Source organism: Lissotriton helveticus, chromosome 9 (assembly GCF_964261635.1).
Source record: "Lissotriton helveticus chromosome 9, aLisHel1.1, whole genome shotgun sequence".
NCBI classification, from domain to species: Eukaryota; Metazoa; Chordata; class Amphibia; order Caudata; family Salamandridae; genus Lissotriton; species Lissotriton helveticus.
In genome coordinates this window covers 967,812,896-967,834,883 of record NC_136070.1, presented here as the reverse complement: position 1 = coordinate 967,834,883, position 21,988 = coordinate 967,812,896, and the positions used below count along the sequence as shown (strand labels likewise).

The window sequence follows — 21,988 nt, the reverse complement described above, 5'->3', positions numbered from 1 at the left end:
ACAAGCCAAACTACTTGCCCGAACACGACTTAGCCTTAACCACGCATGTGCATGGTTAAGGCTAAGTCGGTCTAGTGTTCGTGCAGGGCAGAGTTCAGAGGAGCATCCAACAGAAACAGATAAGAGGGGTTCAGGGTTGGAGGGGGGGTTTGTGTTAGTTTTTTTGGGGGTGGGAGGGGCTTGAGGGAGTGGGGGGTTTGTGTTCGTTTTTAGGGGGTGGGAGGGGTTCGGGTTAGTTTGTAGGGAGTGGGGGCTTTGGGTTCGTTTTTAGGGGTGGGAGGGGTTTGCGTTAGTCTTATGGGGTGGGAGGGGTTAGTGATCGTTTTTAGGAGTAGAGTGGGTGTGGAGTAGTTTCTAGGAGGTTGGGGGCCTTTATGTAATTTTTTAGGGGGTGGGAGTGGGAGGGGTTAGGTTTCGTTTTTAGGGGGTGGATTTACCATGCATTCCTTTACCATGAAAATTTGTGGTAAAGGAATGCGTGGTAAAAAAAATTATGGTTGAGACGGGCCATATGAGAGACCACGTTGTTTAGGGAGTCGTTGAGGAACTCGTTGTTCCAACATATAACCGCATTTAACAACACAGACTGCACAGGATTGGTGTAACAAAGCACGTACCAGGATGGTGCAAAACCTGGATAGAACGTGTGCTTTTGAATGGGATTATAAACAGGGAGTTCATAGATAATCACTGAACTGGGGATGATTGGTGAATGTGTGGTGATGGACTTCACAACATGGCTCACAGAAGAAGATAATGATCTTTGGGGTTCCATGTGCTGGCAGGTAAAGTAATGAGTGCTTAGTACATACTCACCGTTCCTGGCCGTGGGTAAGGAATTTTTCCTGTGTATGGCATCCACTGGTAGTTGGGTCCTTCCTTGTGTGCAAATGGTCCATTGAACACCATACGTATGTCGGCCATAGAATATACGCACACCGCAGATCCTTTGAACACAGACCTGCGGAATGATGAACAGGGTCAAGGCAACAGACAGTGAAGCAGACACACTGATAGACTTAGCTGTTCATGGAAACTTTAATCAATAGACAACTTTATGTATATGTGGCAGGGAAAGGTTTTACGAGATACATTTCATAAATGCACCAAATCAAGGACACATACTGAATATCTAACTAAACTGTGCCTCAGCAAAAACACTCTTTCTCTCAATTGACCTACAAATATTACCCAGAGAAAGACTGGACACTGGGTAATTTCATCTGTCTAGGAATCTAGCCCATGGCTGTAGAACACTAGCCACCGAGGACTTCCAAATACCTTCTTTGGTGCAGGTAATATTACCAAATAAAACTACATACATCAATTCTCCACCAAAAGGAAATGCTATTTACTTCCTGACCTTACCTACCATTTTTCGGCCACAATTCAATTTCGCTTAGATAGAAGCACAGCAAAAAGCATGGTAAATACATCAAGTTCACCTCCAAAAAATGAATGTGTCTTTAGGGACGGTGACGTTTCAGAAATATTTTGACTTAAGTAAGGTGTTGTACCATTACTTTAAAAATAGTGACGCTCTAAGAGTCTAAGTCAATATATGCCAGTCTCATGCAATGCTTCAGACGAGTAATGTATGGTCTATCTTTTCCAGCAACATCATGGACTTGTACTTGTGGCTGTGCCAACACTCTGAGGTCAAATGTACCATCCTAACTCCGGTGACAGACTATTTGGGGAAAGGGCAACTTTCCCGAAAACAGTGCAGAAATCTTATTTGCCTTTCTAACTCCAGTCCTGGAATATTCTAGGAAAAGTTAAAAAAAAAGTATCCAAACATTTTTAGAAAGCATTTAAAAAGATTTTTTTCCAGTGACTGGAGTGTTCTCCGGCAGGTGCAACTCAGGAAAAAAACTAGGAATAAAAGAATTCACTCATACTCCACTAAGGGGTCCACTCCTGCCATCTTATGGGGATAGTGCCTGCCAGCTTTGAAGCATAGACTGCTCCTCCTCTGGTTCTTTCTCTCGGTCAGGCAAGGTGAGATTTCACCAGAGACACAATTACATTGATATGGCCTGTCCGCTCCAGCAAGATTATGCCATTTTACAAATCCGGGACGTATTGGGTTAAAATGCAGAGCTTTCATTTAGGAGAGCAGAACCAGTCTTAAATCTCACCGTGCACTTGAAGGCAACGCTCGTGCACGGCTTCTCCCGTGGGCACATGTTCATGAATTACGCGTTGGCAATACTGCTTCTTCCAAGAATGACTTCATTAAACCCATTCTCCAATACATTTAAGATTGGATGTGGGGTTTCCATGGAAACGAGAGGCGCTGTTCGCGGGTTTAGGGGACCCATAAACTGTGAAGCGCCACCCCTACAACGCTTTCCTGGGGTGTCGTTCTGAGCGACAACCCCCTGGGTTTAGTTTCACTATAGAAAATTGTGTTAATCTATACAGGATAAAAGCGCGTAAAGAAATCAGTTCTGATCTATGCAGATCGGTGAAAGGGCGGAACAATAATTTGAACCTTTGCTGCAGGAAAAAGCGGTCATCTGGGGTCATTAGTTCGAACCCCGGCAAGGGAGACTCGGACTTTAATCCTTAAATGTAGTACTCCAAAATGCTGGCAATATCATATCTTATTTTTAAGAGTTTAGACACGGAAATTACTTCACGAGCACAACCCAAACATAATCGAAACGGCTCAGGTCACATCTGTCCCCTTTATTAGATTCAGTGATTTCTCCATGTTTCACATGAAACAAAAAGTGGACGAAGAATGCTGCTCGCAGGACTGGTTGTCGCTGGGGGGCGGGGGCGGGAGGTTGTGAGAGAAACGGTGAGGGAACCCCCTCTGTGAAATGTTAGTACAGGGAGGCCTTCGGTTTCCTGCGTTGCCTAACCTCACACACGGTCTCACCTTCTAGAAATTCCATAGCCTCATAGGGCCCTGGCAGCCAGCCACTGCATTTTTTGTCAAAAAACTCCTTTTACAGGGGAAATTGGACAACTTGCAAAAACATGTGTAAAAAAAAAACTGGGTTTCTGTCAGCAGGGAAAGGTCTTAAGTGCAAACGAAGCTATAGCGCCTCGTGAACACCTTTTTGCCTCTGCACACATCAGCTGTGGAGTTTTTTTTTAATAAACAGATTTTATTGTGTCAGGTTTCAAATATAATGCAGAGCTCTGTAACTCAGAAGACTTCTGCCACAGTGTACATTGCAGGATCACTGCATTGACATTTAAATTATATATGTTCAATAAGAAAAATAAAAGGAAAGAAACATTATAACCCCCCTCCCGTTGCACTAGTCCCTTCCCACATCCTGGGCGCCACTCCAACATGTGAAGTTTATGTCGTTTGTCCCTCACTTCACATGATCGAACGATTAATCAAGAGTCTTGACACCCGCTGGAGGCACTGGCTCCAGCTAGAGTCCCCAGTAATCCGCCTATTGCTTCCAAATCTTTGGAGTGACCGCTGCGCCTCTCACCAGGCCGGGTCACCCCCTTGCCCCTCCTGCCGCCTCCTGCTCCAGCCTGCTTGCCTTGCCGCATTTTCTCCCGCATTTTTTTCCCGCCGCCGCAGACGCCCCCCTGGTCCCACGAGCGGCCCAGCCACTGCAGAGCCGGCCGCTCGCCAGTTCCCGCCGCTGCTAGCCCAGGCCCCGCCCACCACCGGCCCATTGGCCGAGCCGCTCCCGCCGCCCAGCTGACCCGCCCTCACGTCCCCCTTCTTAAGGGGACAGCTAGGAGAGCTCGGGAGTGACCGCTGCGCCTCTCACCAGGCCGGGTCACCCCCTTGCCCCTCCTGCCGCCTCCTGCTCCAGCCTGCCTTGCCGCATTTTCTCCCGCATTTTTTTCCCGCCGCCGCAGTCGCCCCCCTGGTCCCACGAGCGGCCCAGCCACTGCAGAGCCGGCCGCTCGCCAGTTCCCGCCGCTGCTAGCCCAGGCCCCGCCCACCACCGGCCCATTGGCCGAGCCGCTCCCGCCGCCCAGCTGACCCGCCCTCACGTCCCCCTTCTTAAGGGGACAGCTAGGAGAGCTCGGGAGTGACTGCTGCGCCTCTCACCAGGCCGGGTCACCCCCTTGCCCCTCCTGCCGCCTCCTGCTCCAGCCTGCCTTGCCGCATTTTCTCCCGCATTTTTTTCCCGCCGCCGCAGTCGCCCCCCTGGTCCCACGAGCGGCCCAGCCACTGCAGAGCCGGCCGCTCGCCAGTTCCCGCCACTGCTAGCCCAGGCCCCGCCCACCACCGGCCCATTGGCCGAGCTGCTCCCGCCGCCCAGCTGACCCGCCCTCACGTCCCCCTTCTTATGACGCCCCCAGAGCGACCGCGCAGCGGACACGCGCAGCGGGAGCACCAAAGGAGCGCCGAAGGTACGCCAAAGGTAAGCCCGTCTACGCCCGTCCGTGCCTGGACCGCGCCCAGTGCCAGGACCCCTGGCCCTCGCAGACCCCAGCCCACCCGCCGGACGTACGACGCCGCCACCCTCAACGCACTCAACTCCGGCCGATTCCCGGGATGCTACCGAGCCACCCCGAGACGCACCCACGGACCCTTCTGCTGCAACGCCTGCAAGTTCACCTGCAACCGGACCCGCGCCACACCAGCACCCACCAAGCCGACCTCCAGCAGCACCCACCTGAGGTGCATCCTGCTCAACACCCGCTCCGTCCACAGACACGCCGTCGAGCTCTGGAACCTGCTCGACACCACAGCCCCAGACATCGCCTTCCTCACGGAAACCTGGATGAACGCCTCCTCAGCGCCCGACATCGCCATCGCCATCCCGGACGGCTACAAGATCATCCGGAGGGACCGCGTCAACCAGACAGGAGGAGGCATCGCCATCATCCACAGGAACACCATACGCATCTCGACCAAAACCGATGACACCCTCGCACCCGCCGAACACCTGCACTTCCAGATCCACGTCAACCCCAAGACCACCCTCAGAGGCACCCTCATCTACAGACCCCCGGGACCACGCACCCAATTCAGCGAAGACATTCCCGACTTCATCAGCCCACACGCCCTCCCCTCCGCCGACTACATCCTCCTCGGGGACCTCAACTTCCACCTGGAGAACAACAACGACCGCAACACCACCACCCTGCTGGACAACCTCGCCAACCTCGGACTCAAGCAACTGGTGACCACCCCCACCCACTACGCTCTCGACCCGGTCTTCTCTTCCAGCAAAGACATCACCTTCAGTCACGCCACGGGACTCCACTGGACGGACCACAGCTGCGTCCACTTCAGCTTCAGGAGGACCACGCTTCACCATCACCAGGTTCCCCGCAGAAGCTGGAACAAGATCACTGCAGACCAGCTCGCTACTTCCCTGAGCAAGAACCCTCCCACCAGCACAACGAACCCCAGCCAAGCGGCCACCAACCTCACGAAGTGGATCAGCGACTGCGCAGACGACCTCGCCCCTCTGAAGACCCCGCCGAGCAGACCCGGCAGCAAGAAAGCCCCATGGTTTAATGACGAACTCAAGAGCTCCAAGAAGAACTGCAGAGCACTCAAGAAAACCTGGCGCAGAGACCCAACACCGGACAACATGACTGCCCTCAAGCTCGCCACCCGAAAACACCACCAACTGATCCACACCACCAAGAAAACTGCATTCAAGGAACGACTGGACAACAACGCACACAACAGCAAGGAACTCTTCAACATCGTGAAAGAGCTCTCCAACCCCAACGCCGGAAACAACGACATCACCCCTTCGCAAGACCTCTGCAACTCCCTCGCCTCCTACTTCCACAACAAGATCGCGGACATACACAACAGCTTCAGCACTCAACCGACGCACGCCACGACCGAACCACCGCCCCCCACCACCACCCTCGGCGCATGGACCCCCATCAGCACCGAAGACACCATCCGCACGATGAACTCCATCCACTCCGGATCTCCGATCGACCCCTGCCCTCACCACGTCTTCAACAAGGCCGACGCTGTCATCGCACCCCACCTACGGGACATCGTCAACACCTCCTTCGACACCGCTACCTTCCCGGAGAGCTGGAAGCATGCCGAACTCAGCGCTCTACTTAAGAAACCATGAGACGACCCCACCGACCTCAAGAACTACCGCCCCATCTCGCTGCTCCCGTTTCCGGCAAAAGTCATCGAGAAGACCGTCAACAAGCAGCTGGCCGCCTTCCTTGAGACGAACGGTTCCCTCGACCTCTCGCAGTCTGGCTTCCGGGCCAACCACAGCACCGAGACCGCCCTGATCGCAGCTACCGATGACATCCGAGCCTTGCTCGACAACGGAGAAACAGCGGCCCTCATCCTCCTGGACCTCTCCGCGGCCTTCGACACTGTCTGCCACCGTACCCTAGTACAGTGCCTCAGCAACGTCGGAATCCAGGAGAAGGCACTGGAGTGGATCATCTCCTTCCTCGCCGGAAGGACACAGAGAGTCCGCCTCCCCCCGTTCAGATCGGAGGCCACCGAAGTCATCTGCGGCGTTCCTCAAGGCTCCTCGCTCAGCCCAACACTCTTCAACGTCTACATGAGCCCCCTCGCAGCCATCGCACGCCAGCACAACCTCAACATCATCTCCTACGCCGACGACACCCAGCTGATCGTCTCCCTCACCAACGACCCCGCCACCGCCAGAACCAACCTGCACGAAGGGATGACAGACGTAGCCAAATGGATGTCGAACAGCCGCCTGAAACTGAACTCGGACAAGACGGAAGTCCTCATCCTGGGATCCTCACCCTCCGCCTGGGACGACTCCTGGTGGCCCCCCGCCCTGGGCAGTGCACCCAAACCAACAGACCACGCACGCAACCTGGGCTTCATCCTGGACTCCTCCCTCTCCATGACCAGACAAGTCAACGCCGTCTCCTCGTCGTGCTTCAACATCCTGCGCATGCTACGTAAGATCTTCCGGTGGATCCCCACCGAGACCAGGAAGACGGTCACCCAGGCCCTCGTCACCAGCCGACTGGACTACGGCAACTCCCTCTACGCCGGAACCACCGCCAAACTCCAGAAGAGACTCCAGCGGATCCAGAACACCTCAGCACGACTCATCCTGGACATCCCCCGCCGCAGCCACATATCCGGACACCTGAGAGATCTGCACTGGCTTCCGGTCAACAAAAGAATCACCTTCCGGCTCCTCACCCACGCACACAAAGCCCTACACAACCAAGGCCCAGGATACCTAAACAGCCGCCTCAACTTCTACGCTCCCAAACACCAGCTTCGATCGACCAGCCACGCCCTCGCCGCCGTCCCCCGCATCCGAAGAGCCACCACAGGAGGAAGGTCCTTCTCCTACCTGGCCGCCAAGACTTGGAACTCCCTCCCGGCCCACCTCCGCCTGACCCAAGACCACCTCGCCTTCAGGAAGCAGCTCAAGACCTGGCTGTTCGAGCGGTAGCGGACCCCCTCCCCCCAGCGCCTTGAGACCCTCCGGGTGAGTAGTGCGCTATATAAATGCTTTGATTGATTGATTGATTGATTGATGTTTTTGCGGGAACCCCCTGGCTTTGAATATTGGAATCTCTAACTCCATGCAAAAGTCCAGGTAGTTCTTCCATGCTGACAGAGAAGGTGAAGCCTCTGCTTTCCATAGCCATGCAATATCCCTTTTAGCCAAAGTGAGTCCTGATAACAGTAGATGTCTTTTGTAGATATTTCCCCCACACCTTCCATTGGGTGTAAGAATACAGAACAAGAATGGCGTGACCGGCCATAACACCTTTCCAGAATTTTGTGAGTGCTGTGCAGTGCCAGATCATGTGTAAAAGGGTTCCCTCCTCCCGCCCGCACCTTAGCGTGTGGAGTTTTTCTTCTAGTAGGGCCCTAGGTTTGAGGTGGGAAGCGGGCTCATCCAGGGTATTGCCCAGCTAACTCAAAGTGAGGATTCTTGGGGACTGCCTGGAACAAGAAAAGTTCGATTTGAGTAGCCAACTCACGGTGTAAAGTGTTTTAGATGTGGACTTACTTAACCAAAGGCTAGAATAATGCCTCCTGGCCACAGCCCACCTTCCGCTCAATGTGGTGCGAAAACCCCTCCTAGGTTTAAAGTAATACGTGCTCTTGGTGATTAGCCAATTGCATTTCTACATGACAGGGATAGCCACTCCTGGGTATTCCAACTAGGCAATCACGGTATAGCCAATGTGAATGGGAGTTTATCTAGCAGTCCACTATAACTAAACACTCAATTACATTAGGATGGCCATGTAATGTTAAAGAGACATGCTACACGTTGCTCGCAAACAGAGGACTCCAACACTGCCCTCATCTACAGGTCTCGAATAGATATATATTTTGGGCATTTATTGACACCGAAAGTTGAGAGCACACAATAGCTGTAGTCATGGCTTTAAGTGGGATGAAAAAACTGGGGGGTCTCTCAAAGGGGCGTGGCCAATATAATTAAGGGAGTGGCTTAAAAACACAAACTAAAAATCTGTGCTGAGCATAGTGTACTGCCCGACTTGTATTTTGCGGTTTCTGTCATTGCATCCAGATATATGATACAAGTGAAATCATACCTACAACAAGGCAGGACTATTGGCTTTATCAATGGTTGTTAGTTGCATAAGATAAATAAGCAGCAACTATGGCTTGTATATATTATTGAAAAAGCTTTCACTTAAAGCCCTGGTGACATCACAACAATGTTGCTGCTCCGGAGTTTCAAAAAGAGAAGGGAAATCCAGAGAGAAAATTACTCTTTAAAGGATTTCCCTTCCCCAAAAAAGGTCACTGGGAATGACGTCATGCCATAACTTCTCCACTAGTGAGAAGTGAGCAGTGTGAGCAGGCGCACATCTATGTGCCTGCTATCACTGCAGTCCGGAAAAAACACGGACCGCCTGTGCCAGGGCACAAAACAGAGCCCGATAGAGACCCGTTTCGAGGCCCCTTTTAAAAAACTGCTGTTGCTCAGCACCGTTGAGACCTGGCCCACTTATAGCCCTGGCTGTAGTACTCCTGTATCCTAGTGTGACCCAGCACACGCCTGTCTCTCTTCTGCTTACGTCCATAAATTCTCAGAGTAAGCGAGCTTCAGCATATAACTTTGCACCCAGAATGTTAAGAACATCCCGCATATAAAAGGGCCCTTAGAGGGAGTTTCAGACACCAGCATCAAACCATAAACTGCGTCTATGTGGGTATCACACATCCAACTAAACGCAGCATCATTCACACGCGATACAAAAACACTTTCCACTGCGGCTTAATGCCAGCACTTTTTCTAGCACACTTCTCACACAGTGTAGCATGCTATCCATGTGGGTAAGCCCTTCAGCGCCCATCGGAGGGGTATTGTAATAAATGCTACAGTACAGTATAAGACCATATCTGCTCCCTTACATGTGACTGCCTCTTCTAAGACAGAGTCAGACTCAATGACGGTCCCTCCATATGAGTGGAGGAGCGTCGACACCCCCTCCCTACACTGCTGCAAAAAAGCTGGATAAATGAAATGATAATAAAAATGTAATTATTATTTTACTTTTCCAGCTTTCTGCCAAACAGAGAGAGGGCAGGGCGGGGCCAGTGCTTCATTGCTACTGATTGGCAGCAATGACGAGTGGCACCTTCACTTTGAAGTGTGCATGTCAGTTTGACTGGCTACCTTGTTATGACCAAACCAACATGGCAGTTCAAACTCTCCATAAGACAGCTGGGTTGGCGAGCAGGCACAGGGCTCCGATACCGTTGGGAGTGCTGAGACAGCCTGCTCTAGCCAATCCAGATGCTGCTCTGTGCAGCACCTGGATTGGATGAGGTGTAGTTTGCTTTCCTACGTCACCTCATGCTCGGAGGAGTCAGAGCCATGGACGGGCGAGAGGACGGCCCGCAAGGTAAGTGCTTTCCTGACCCACTGTGTGATTGATTGTGTGTGTTTGTGTGGCCGTGTTTATGATTGTGACTGTACCTGTATGTGCGTTTGTGAGCTTGTTTGTGTACACCACCATTTTTTAATGTCACCAACCCGCTGGTGCTGGTGGGGCACGTGGGAAACCAATGACGTCCACTGGGAGAGGGCTTCAAGGGGAGTCCACACACAGACAGGGAGCTGCTTAAACGACAAGCAAGCGAGGCTCCAAACAATGTATACTAGGGGGAGTTGTAAGCAAGGGCTGCCTAAGCGCAGTTATGTGTGCCAACTAAAAGTGAAACAGCTGCTGACACTGCAGGCCATGCACACTGTGTATTGCCGGTCCACTACGGTGTTCACAGTACTAATGCGCTAGACTAGAGGCATATCCTGGTCAGGAGTGAGGTGGGCCGACTGTTGTGTAAACCATTCATTGTAAGAACAGTGGGCTTGGGTGCTGTAGGAAGTGAGTGAGGTGCGTGGACAGATCTGGGCAGGTGTATCGCAAAAATAGCTGGTTCTGTTGCTGCTGAGACAGGTAAAAACTGAGGGGCTCTGACAGAGCTCCATGAATAAACATATACTGAAATGGCTGGGGCAGGTTTTAGTGACATATCTTGCTTTGGAGACAATGGAAATATTTGGGGTACAGTGAGAGAGCAGATGGAGGCGTTCCCTTGTGTAAAAAGCTGGAATGGGGCGATAGAGGTAATGAATGGAGTGTGCTGGATGCGTCGTTGTGTGGACAAGTGGTAAAATAGATAGCCACGGATGTGATGTGTAAGGCCAGAAAAACGAGGTTGGAAGGCTTCTCCTTCTCCTTCCTCGCGGCCAAGGCCTGGAACGCCATTCCACTCCACCTCAGACAACATCGCTTCCCATCTTCGTAAGAGACCTCAAAACCTGGCTCTTTGACTGACCCCCTCCTTGATGGATTGGAACCTGCACCCCACTCCCCCACCCCCAGCACCTTGAGACCATTACAGGTGATTAGTCGCTCTTAACAAACGCTTGATTGATTGGTAAGGTCTCAGGTATTTTGAGAGAGCTATCACAGCATAACATTTCTGCGAAATCCGGCTTGAGGTCGTGGTATGTAAGGACTGAGGTGCACCAAGAGAGCTGTAGGTAGGTAGCAGTGGTGAAATATGTGGTTTCAGTGTGTGGTATACAAGGACAGCGGTGCATTTGACAAGCTATGCGAGTTTACCTTACGTATGCTGATAAGAGATGTCGTAACAAGTTGTTCTCACTTAGCTATTATTAATAGCACCGCTTTTGTTGTTTATGTATCGCAATAAAAGGTATTACGGTTATCTTATCAGAGTACTGAAGGTATCGACCTTGAAAGATGAAAGGCTACGATTGCCTTGTCTGGATTCTGATTTGTAACCAGCAGATCACAACACAGATCCGCAGTGACAGCTTAACTGGCTGAGCTACCTTGCGGATACTGGCAGACGAGTGTGAGCTTACCCTTGCTCTAGTATCAGTCCTCTGGTGTGGCATAGAAGGCCTGGGTAATTTAAAGATGATGCACAGGGGCGCTGCTTAGTTAGTAAGATGGGGGGGGGGGGGGGAGTCAGTTTTCTCGACGATCACTCAGACATTGGGAACATGGGAGAAGCTTAAGGGGCAGCTGAATGGAAGAGGAATGCGGACTGGTATGCGTACTAAGTGAGAGAAACACAATATTCTGTTAAATAATTACATTTCTTAGGGCTTTCAAAACAAAGGTGAGAGAGTGCGTTTTTTTGGGCAGTCTGTGCATGTAAAAATCCCAGGTGAAATCGGACATACAGCTCACCACACCAGACTGAAAGCACGTGTACCCAACTAGTCATCAGAAAATACATTTATTAGAGCGGTGTAAGACCCCAATTCCAGCCCACTCCCTCCCCACAAGCTACGCCCCTGATGATGGGGCTAAGCCTGGCAGCATCATCCGACCTTGTATAACATAGGGCTGAGGTGCCTCTCACGGATCTGACTGAGAAAGGCCAATAATAAGGTACAACTTACCCGGATGCAGAAAAAACGGCATAAATAACTGGATTCTTCACATCCTGACTCTGCTGGATAAAGACATCCTCTGGGGGAGGGAACAAGAAACACCACTTGAAGGTCAGTTAATCATGGAACACAAAGCAGAACAGCACCAGAGCCTCACAGAACGGCGTGAATGGTCCTCTGAGGGTTGGGGGTTAATGCTCAGAAAACCATCCCTTAAGCACACGGCTGAGAAAGTACACCACGACCCGTACAGTAGGTAATCATGCATGCAAACCGCACTGCCCGCGGAGCTAGGCCATAGGGACCACCCTTCCTCAAACAACACAGAATTAGGCACATTGCTGAATAAAGAGAATGATACTGGAACAAAAGCATAGAAAGAGCACATCAAGCAATAACAGAGCAGGCAGCGCCCCAAAAGGTGGCAGCATCAAAGAAAAGAAGACACTCGGGTCAGAGAGCAGGCAAGCATCTGTGGCAGCGCCTAGCATCGCATAGCGCTTGGTGCCCATAAAAGGGGGGGGGGGGGGGCAAGGGTCCTCATGCAATATAGAAAAAAATTTCCGATGTGCCCTACAGTCTGGCTGAGTAACACAGGCCAGCCTTAATCTGGGTTCACCCGCGGCTCCGGTGCCACTGCACCCCCTGCACCATTGGTGGCTTCATGAAGACACTTCATCGGCAGTAATGCCACGTGAAGATACAAGCCAGAGAAAAACACACTGCTTCGTAGGAAGCTGTGAAAAAAAGTCTGGGTCCCCTTAAGGAAGGGTGCAGGCTTTGGAATGTTAACTACTACTGTTAAGGGGCATCGCTCCCTTCGAAGCGCTACACCCAGCAGGAGTGCTCCAGTGTCGCCAATATACCTGATGTCTTTGGAGCAAGTGTGCTGCAGAAACCATGAGGCGGCCGCCTTCCCTGTGGTCTGGGGCAGGTCCGGGGTCGGCGACCTCGTGGGTCCAGTTCCAGATCCAGGGACATGAATGCAACCTTACACGGTGGTGTCAGTGGAGCGGCTCTGCACTGGCGAGGGAGGACCGCGATTGGATGAAGGGCCCAGTCATGTACTGCTCGCCCCCAACCACCTGCTCTCCTGGGAGTGTGTGTGGAGAGGAAACGGGGGTATGCACGAGGGATGGATATGTATCATCAACCTGATTTGCGATTCTCAAATAGCGATTTTTTAGAAATCGCTATTTGAGAATCGCAAATAGGGATGTATGTACAAAATCGCAATTTTTTTGCGATTTCCTAGTATTCCTAGACCCTGGTCTAAGTATTTTCGATTATTTGAACCATAAAACTATTGACAAAATATACAGAAAAAAAAGCATTAAAGAATACACACAATGCTGTAATATTCTATTTAATTTACAAACAAATGTACAAAAAACAACATTTTAATGGGAAGGTTGGAGCTTTTCTAAATTCAATTGAGGCCACTCATCATCTATACTATCAGCCAGATTCATGAAAGCAAAATCGGCTCGCAAAGGGCACGATTCTGAGAATCTGGCCCTTTGTGAGCGCTATTTTTTTCCTTTGGACATGTGTGTGCACAACACCAGTGTACATTACCATTTCAGGGGTGCAACAGGGTGTCCTTTGGACACCCTTGAAATTGCTTCCTTATTTGCGATTCGCTAATTGCTAATCGCAAATAAGGAATGACTCCCCATTCATTCCCATAGGAATGAATGGGAAAGCCATTCCTTATTTGCGATTAGCAATTAGCAAATCGCAAATAAGGAAGCATTAGAAATCGCTAAGAATATTGCGATTTCTACATGAATCCCGTTTTGCGAGTCTTTAATAGCGATCCCTTAAAAATCGCTATTAAGGACTCGCAAAACATGACCATGATGAATCTGGGGGTATGTTCTGTTCGAAGCACTTGCACTGCTCACATAAATCAGTTCGAGGGTACTAACTCAATTTACAGCCTACTTTCAAATTCTTTCACATTTTCAGAATTCTTTAAAATGTTCAATTCTACATTTTGCTTATTTCTATACTTCTTACATCTGTTCATATCATTTAATTGTCTAAGGGGCTGTAGAACCCATGGATAGGCTATTAATGTGGCAACTGGGAATTATAGAATATCCCATGAAGAAACTGGCTATAACACACATTAGTACCACAAGTACAGTGTTGCAAAGGGTACCAATTAGAAGGCTTAGGGAGTAACGTGGCACTGCTGTACTGATCCGCAAGCTAGCCTGATATTGCCTCCAGACCACACACCAGCAGAATAGAAAGTTATACCTTCAGTTGTCTGGAAAAGTATAACACCTCTCAGTTCTTTGGCCCATGACCTCATCTTACACTGAACATTTGCGGCGGGCATAGAGCCTGCATACGGTGTGCCTTCTGGGGCAGCATGATGGTCTAGGCTGTCCTACAAGGTGGATCAAGGATGAGGAAAGGAGAATACAGCGGAAAAAGAGTAAGCAGTATGGAATGCACAAACTGAATTGGGACAGGAAAAACTAAAATAGGAGGCGTGGAGCATACAGGAACTGCACCACAGTGAAAAGGCTGATGGCAATCTCGATGAGTGGGAAGGTAGTGCGTCGCTGCCAAGACCTGGAACACCCTCCCTACTCACCTATGGCAGACCCAAGACCTACTCGCCTTCAGAAGACTCGTTAAGACCTGGCTCTTCGAGCAGTAGCGGCACCCCCTCCCCTCAGCGCCTTGAGACCCTCACGGGTAAGTAGCGCGCTTTACAAGTACTATGATTGAGGGGGCGTGGCTACGGCGCCAAGGAAGATGGCCGCAATTCCGGAGAGCTCCGTTACGACGTAAGGTGATGGGAGCTTCACCGGGCGATTTCTCTCTTCTCCGACTACCGGACCAGTACTGGAGTGTGGCGGAAGGTGTGCGGCGCATTTTCGTGTGTCCTCCAGCCCACAAGAAGCTCTACTTGCCGGTATTTCTTTCTCTGCAGTTCCTGACGGCTCGCTCGACCTGCGGCCGCCATTTTGCGATCTCTGCCGCATTTGCGTTGTGTGAACTCCCTCAAATGTTTGACATGTTGGCTATTTACTACTATTTCATGAACTATGGAAATTGCTGCTTTTCATTACATTTTTTCAGTTTTTGACCCTCTCATGCTGATTTAATAGCATGTTTCTATCTCTCCTCAAGTTTCGGCCGCCATTTTGTTTTTGGAATTTTCCTCACTTTGATCTCAGGGTGATTGCTATATTTATAATGACCTCTTCCTGCTTCCTGTAGACCTTGGTTTTGCTCCCTGCTACTGTGAATCAGAGCCAGGCGCCCTTGTTGAACCACTACTGACTTTTCAAGAACATTTACTGTCATTTGTCTTCCTTTTAACGACTGCCTTGTGCTGGTCTCTCCTTTTTCACATATTGCATTTTTCAATTGACTTTTATGCACAATGGCAGCGTCACGCACAAACCGTGCTGTTCCTCTTCAACAACACTCCGTTGCTCATGCGCCTTTGGAGGATAATAACCCCTTCAGTGTGTTGCAGGACTCATTCGATGATTCACAATCTGATACTGCTACCATCAAGGGCTCTGCTACTCCTAATTCGCGCTCCACAAAGCCACTTTCCAAAGCTTCCTCTCCATCTCCGAATCCTACCTCAGGAAAGAGGTCTAAAGCTAGTCCTCCTTCTCCTACAGGCATGTCGAATGCCATTTCTCTGGAACTTATTTTGGAGGAGATTCGAGCCCTTCGGCCTTACATGTCAGAGACCAATTCCCGCCTCCAGAGTCTTGAAGATAATTGGTCTCACACACAGCAGAGAGTGTTGGATCTTGAGGGTTCCCTGGCTTCAGCTCAAACGGTCATTGTCCAGGTTCCTACTATGCAGAAAGAGATTGCTTCTCTCAAACAGCAGGTTGAGAATTTGGAAAATAGAAATAGACGTAATAACCTACGTATTTATGGCCTTGCCGAAAATCTTGAGGGGTCCAATCCCATTTCGTTTTTTCAATCTTTTCTTCCCACTCTCCTCAATATTCCAACTTCACCTCCTTTGAATATTCAGCGTGCTCATCGTCTAGGTCCAGCGTCTCATTTAGCAACCGCCTCTTCTTCCGTAAAACCTAGAGGTGTCATACTGTACTTTCTGGAATATACTGACCTCCTTCGAGTCCTTCATGCAGCCAAACAAAAAGGAAAAATGTCATACAATGGCTCTAATCTTTTCTTTGCTCAGGACTATGCCAAGGCTACTGCAGACCGTCGTAAGCGATTTTTGGACATGAGACCTGCTTTACGGGCCCTAAATGCCCGCTACGGATTATTTCATCCTTGCATCTTTAAGGTCACCTATAATAACAAGACGACATCTTATGAAGATCCTGTTCGCTTGCAGCAGTTCCTGGATTCCTGTCACGCCGAAATGATGGACATTCCGCAACCATGATTTTTGTTGACTTTACTGTTTTTTCTTGTGATGTCCCCTCTGTTTCCTAATGTTGGTTGTTCTGTGAAATTGTCATATAGCTGATGTGTCTTAATCTCTTATTTTGTTTCTCATATTTGTTATTTTTTCTCTCTCCTATTCCTTTAGTTGCTGGTCTTGTGGTCCTTACGATTTGTTATCCGTTTATGCCTCCTCAATTGCCCGGTGGTTCCTCCCCTTGCCGCGTCTCCGTGGAGTCTTCGGTCAATTGTGCTCCCTTCCTTTATGGCTCCTCCATCCCCAGTTCTCTTGTATTTTTACGGTATGTGTTTTGTTATTACATTGGTTATTGTTTTTGTCTTCTTTTTGTACCCCCTTTTCCTATTTTTTCCTTTCCTTTTCCTCAATTCTCTTCTTTTCCTCTCTTCATTTTCTTGTTTCTTATATCATCATATATTGCGTCTTCCCTTCTTTCTTTTCTCTACTTTAAGCGCTTCCTTGCACTTCTTCTCCCTTTTCTCACTTGTTGTTCTGTTACATTTATGCATGATTATTCATCTGTTTCAAATGTTTTTTAGACTTTTAAATGTCAATTAATATAATCTCTTGGAATGTTAAAGGTTTGGGGTCTCCTATCAAGAGACAACGTGTTCTTTCTCACTTAGCTCATCTGAAAGCAGATATAGTGTTGTTACAAGAAATACATGTTAAAGATGTTGAAGTTTCTAAACTACGACGTAATTGGGTGGGTCAGGTCTTTGCTTCTCAGGGGACGGGAAAGCGTAATGGGGTTGCTATTTTGACTCATAAACGTTTGAATGTTCAACTTGTTAAACAAGATAATGATACGGATGGCAGATGGGTTGTTATATCGTTGTTGGTCAACAAAATTCCTTCGACCATTTTTAATGTGTATGCCCCTACAATTCCTGATAAGTTGTTCTGGGCTCAAATTCTCTCCTCCACGATGCAGTATACTGATGATTATTTTATTTTTGGCGGGGATTGTAACACGATTATGGACCCTTTCCTTGATCATAGATCCCACTCCCGATTTTCCCCGTCTCCAATCCATACTCAATTCACCTCCTTTATTGCCCAACGATCCCTAGTTGATTCATGGCGACTTTGTCACCCTACTTTACAAGAATACACATATTTTTCCCCAGTCCATTCTCCCCAATCCCGTATAGATTATCTTTTTATTTCCAAAGCTCTCTCTCAACTCATCACTCACTCGGATATAGGTTCCATTTTAATCTCCGATCATGCCCCGGTTTCACTTCAACTTGAGTTACTTCCTCCTAGTAAGGGGACAAAGCGATGGAGATTCAACAATTCCCTACTCCTCGATACTTCATTCTCTACCTCCTTTCTTCAATTTGCCTCCTTTTTCTTTAAAGAGAATGAATCCCCTCAAACTTCCCCTCAACTGGTATGGGACACATTTAAGGCTGCCTCTAGAGATTTCATCATTTCCTATGTTGCCAAGAAGAGACGTCTAAACACGCAATCTATCTCTACGCTTACCTCTCGTATTAAACATTTGGAACAGGTATATTACTCATCCAAATCTCAATTTGATCTTAATAATCTTCTTTCCGCCAAATTATCCTTCAATAAGTTATCTACCGAATCCGCGAATTTAATTTTACTTAAATCCAGTGCTAAATATTACTCCTCTCAAAATAAAGCTGGTAATATGTTGGCAAATTATCTTAAAGTTAAGAAAGAACGCACCAAAATTGAATCGATTGTTTCCTCCACTAATATCATTCTTCATAAGGATGAAGATATTTTGGGTGAATTTTCTAATTTTTATCAGAATCTTTACACTCCTGAATCCCCCCCTTTGCCGTCAGACATTGATCAATACTTATCTTCTATTCCTTCTCCTTCAGTTTCTGATGTGGACTTTTCCTCTTTAGACAAAGACATTACGTCTATAGATATTTTAGAAGCCATTCGTGTCCTTAAGAGGGGGAAAGCTCCGGGTCCAGATGGTTTCTCTATTGAATTTTACTCTCATTTTTCTGCTTTTCTTGTTCCTAAATTACTTCAATTATTTTCTTTATTTATTTCTTCCCAAAAATCTGAAGGTTCTTTTCAGGAAGCATTAATTTGCCTTCTACCCAAGGACAATAAGGATCATACTTTATGTAAAAATTATAGACCTATTTCTTTGATTAACCTTGATTATAAAATTTTTGCAAAGATTTTAGCTTTACGTTTAGACAAAATTTTACCTCAACTTATTGGTAGGGAGCAATGTGGATTTATCAAAGGTCGACATCTATCAGATAACACGCGTTTATTTTTTGATGTCCTTAGTAAATCACAAACTTCCCCTCATTCTCTGGCTGCTATAGCTTTAGATGCAGAAAAGGCTTTTGACAGAGTTAATTGGCCCTTCCTTTTATCCTCTCTTAAATGGCTTGGTTTTGGGTCTCAATTTCTCTCTTATGTTTCTTTATTATATTCTTTTCCTAGGTCTTTTATTTTTGCTAATGGCCTTGTTTCCTCTTCTTTTCCTTTGTTCCGTGGAGTCCGTCAAGGCTGTCCTCTTTCACCCCTTCTTTTTATTCTTGCTTTAGAACCCTTCCTAACAAAAATTCGACTCAATGCAAATATTTCAGGTTTCTCGTATGGTGATAAACAAATAAAGTTGTCCGCTTATGCTGATGACATTCTCCTTTTTATTTCTAACCCTCAAGTTTCTGTTCCTGCATTCCTTTCTGAAGTCTCTGATTTTGCAGCGGTCTCAGGATATAAACTGAATGTCGATACATGCGAGATTCTTCCTCTTAATAAATTCTGTTTTCATGCGGATTTTTTGATATCTTCTTTTCATTGGAATCCCTCCAAAATTAAATATTTAGGCCTTTGGTTTGCTCCCTCCATTAAAGAAACAGTGGCTCTTAATATTAAGCACTTACATACTACTCTCGCAGATTCTACGTCACGTTGGCATCCACTATTTTTATCTTGGTGTGGGAGGTTGGACTCAATTAAAATGATGCTAGTTCCTATTATTTTATTTTTTCTTTCTAATCTCCCTGTTAATATTCCAAAATCTTGTTATAAAACTGTTTATTCTATTTTATCTTGTTTCTTATGGCAAAATAAAAGAGCTAGAATGTCGTTTTCTAAACTTCGCCGCCCCAAACATTTAGGAGTTAATTTTCCCAATTTTTCCTCTTACCATACTTCATTTTTTCTTTCTCACTCAGTTTCTTTGTTGTCTCATACCTTACTAGATGATACTTCTCTTCCCTTGTGGGTCGACATTGAATCCACCTTTTTTCATCCCTTTTCTTTTAAAGAGTTTGTTTCTTTGCCCCGTGTCCCAAAGCAGATGTCTTTACCTATTCTTAAGAATTCCAGGAAGCTTTTTCTTCCATTATTTCAGACTACTCTTGATAGCCATTCACGATTTTTACAGTCTCCTCTTTGGTACAATCCTCTTATTAAGGTCAAAAATAGGACTCTTTTCTGGAAGGCGTGGTATGATAAAGGACTTTTTTGGGTGCATCAAATTTTTCAACATGGTGCTTGTATCCCTTTCCCTATTCTTCAACATCGTTTTTCTTTTCCTCTCTCCTTCCTCTCTAAATACGCTCTTTTGACCGCTGCAGTTCAGATAGGCTATAACTCCCTTCCCCCCTCTATCTCTTGTCCTTCCTCTTCTTCTCCTCTTACCCTCACTTTCCTCTTATCCTCGTCCTCTGCTTCACAGATTTATAAAAAATTACATAAATCGTCTCCTACCAGAGATAAATCAACTGTTGAACTAGCATGGGAATCGGATTTAGGTGAAACGTTCTCTACCTCCTTATGGCAAAATATCTGGAATAAGATACGGAAATCCTCTAGAGCAGCCAACACTACCCAAACTTTATTTTTTCTTTATAATCGTCTTATGCTCACTCCTGCTCGATTGCATAAAGTGGATTCCTCTATCCCCTCCACTTGCTGGTCTTGTTTGGACCCACGATCGGATCTCAAGCACATGCTTTTCCTCTGCCCTCTTGTTCGTACATTTTGGTCCAAGGTTTGGCAACAAATTAATAATATCTTTTCTACTAATTTTCCTTTTTCTTTTACAAATGTTTTCCTGGGTAGCCTTTTCGATATATGGTCCTCATCTCCCTTCAACACCTCTATTATTGATCTCCTTCTAGCAATAGCTTTCCAGCAAATTACCAAAGCATGGAAAGATACCACATCCATATCTTATCAGGCCTGGTGGTATGGTGTCTGTTTTAATCATAGATTAGATAGAGCTTATGTTTATCCTATTACAATTGCTATCAAACGTGATTTATTGTGGTTGCCTATCACCTCTTTCTTAGACTCCTCAGCTGCATCCTCTACACTTCATTCCCCTCGTACTGAGGAAGTACCCAAACCCCCATGATATGTTTCTTGCTTACTTTTTTATTACATTTTCAACTTGTGCATTTTTTCTTCTGGTTATCCATCTTTTTTCTAAAGTATGGCACGCTTATTTTATACTGATGTGATATGTATACTGAAATTGTATTTCCTTTGCTGAGTTTTTGCCTTTTCTCCTTTCTTCCTCTCCCCTCCTTTCTTTCTTTCCCTCTCCCTCTTTTTCTCTTTCTCGTTTTTCCTTTTCTTATATATTATATTGCTTGCTTACGGTGTTTCATATCACATTTGTTATTTCTTGTTCTTGCTGCATTCTTGTACCCAATAAAAAAAATTCTTTAAACTTAAAAAACAAGTACTATGATTGATTGATTGATACAGTGGTGTTCGAGTGCAAACTTTTACTGTGGTAGCTTACGGCATTATGAACTGCTTAGATGGGGCCAAAGGCTTGTTATCATCCCATACCTTGCCCATATGCCAACAAACTCATCCCAGGGGCATATGTCTGGTTTGGGCCAATACCGTGCATTTTTACCAACTTAAAAGTTAACATGGGAGGATTGCAACTCTCTAAGGAGGTTATCTTTCATCGACAGTGGCAAAGAGGTCCCAGGAGGGAACATACACCTTCTCAGAGGTATGTCAACTGAAGTTTCAAAATAAGGAAACATATGACTGGTACATTCGCAGGACCTGTAAAGAAAAAGGTTAAATAATTGTCTTTTGAGGGAAACCAGGCTCATTGGTACTTACGGAGCTCATCAAAGTGGGTTTCAATGTTGTCAGCACCAGGCACTGAGCAGATGAGTCGAGCCTTCAGGAAAGTGCTCCACTTGTTCACAAGGCAACAATGCCCCCCATCGTCATTCTAAAAACAGTAAGCAAAACATTGAGAATTATACATCAATTTCAGTACCAGTTGATGGGGGAAGGAGGAGTTATGTGAGCCCTGTTAAAATCATTGTGGGTGCTGCTGTCGATGGTGCAGGTAAGAACAGAGCTCCTACCACTAGAGGTTCCACCATCAAAAAGTAATGCTGATGGTGGTATGTTGACTAGTTAATGGTGTAGTGAACTGTCTCTTGAGTTGTATTGAACGGAGTAGAAGAAAGGGTTTTGGGGGCAGCTGAAGAGATTTTATGTCGCTGGCACCGTGCAAGACATGGGAGATTACCTGGGATCATTGGTTGCTCATAGGAATGGTTTGGCCAGTGGCTGAAGAGGCCCTATACGTGTTAATGGACTTCTGTGTGTGTTGTACCTGCTGCCAGGAGTGGTGTAGGACTGTTCTTTGTCCAGGAACTAGAAAGAATAAGGCAGGAGCAGAAAGTGATGGAGATTTGGGGAA

At 47.2% G+C, this 21,988-nt stretch overlaps 1 protein-coding gene across 2 annotated transcripts in view; it reads right to left on the bottom strand.

Moving 5' to 3' along the window:
- SEMA3F (semaphorin 3F) overlaps window positions 1-21,988 on the bottom strand; it is a 329,656-nt gene that overhangs the window by 40,863 nt on the left and 266,805 nt on the right. For both annotated transcript variants that reach the window (XM_078661253.1, XM_078661252.1), the window contains 3 exons: window positions 21,394-21,508; window positions 11,868-11,937; window positions 817-961 (listed from right to left, as the gene is read on the bottom strand). In XM_078661253.1, the coding sequence (XP_078517379.1) occupies window positions 817-961; window positions 11,868-11,937; window positions 21,394-21,508 (330 nt within the window). The remainder of the gene's footprint in view (window positions 1-816; window positions 962-11,867; window positions 11,938-21,393; window positions 21,509-21,988) is intronic.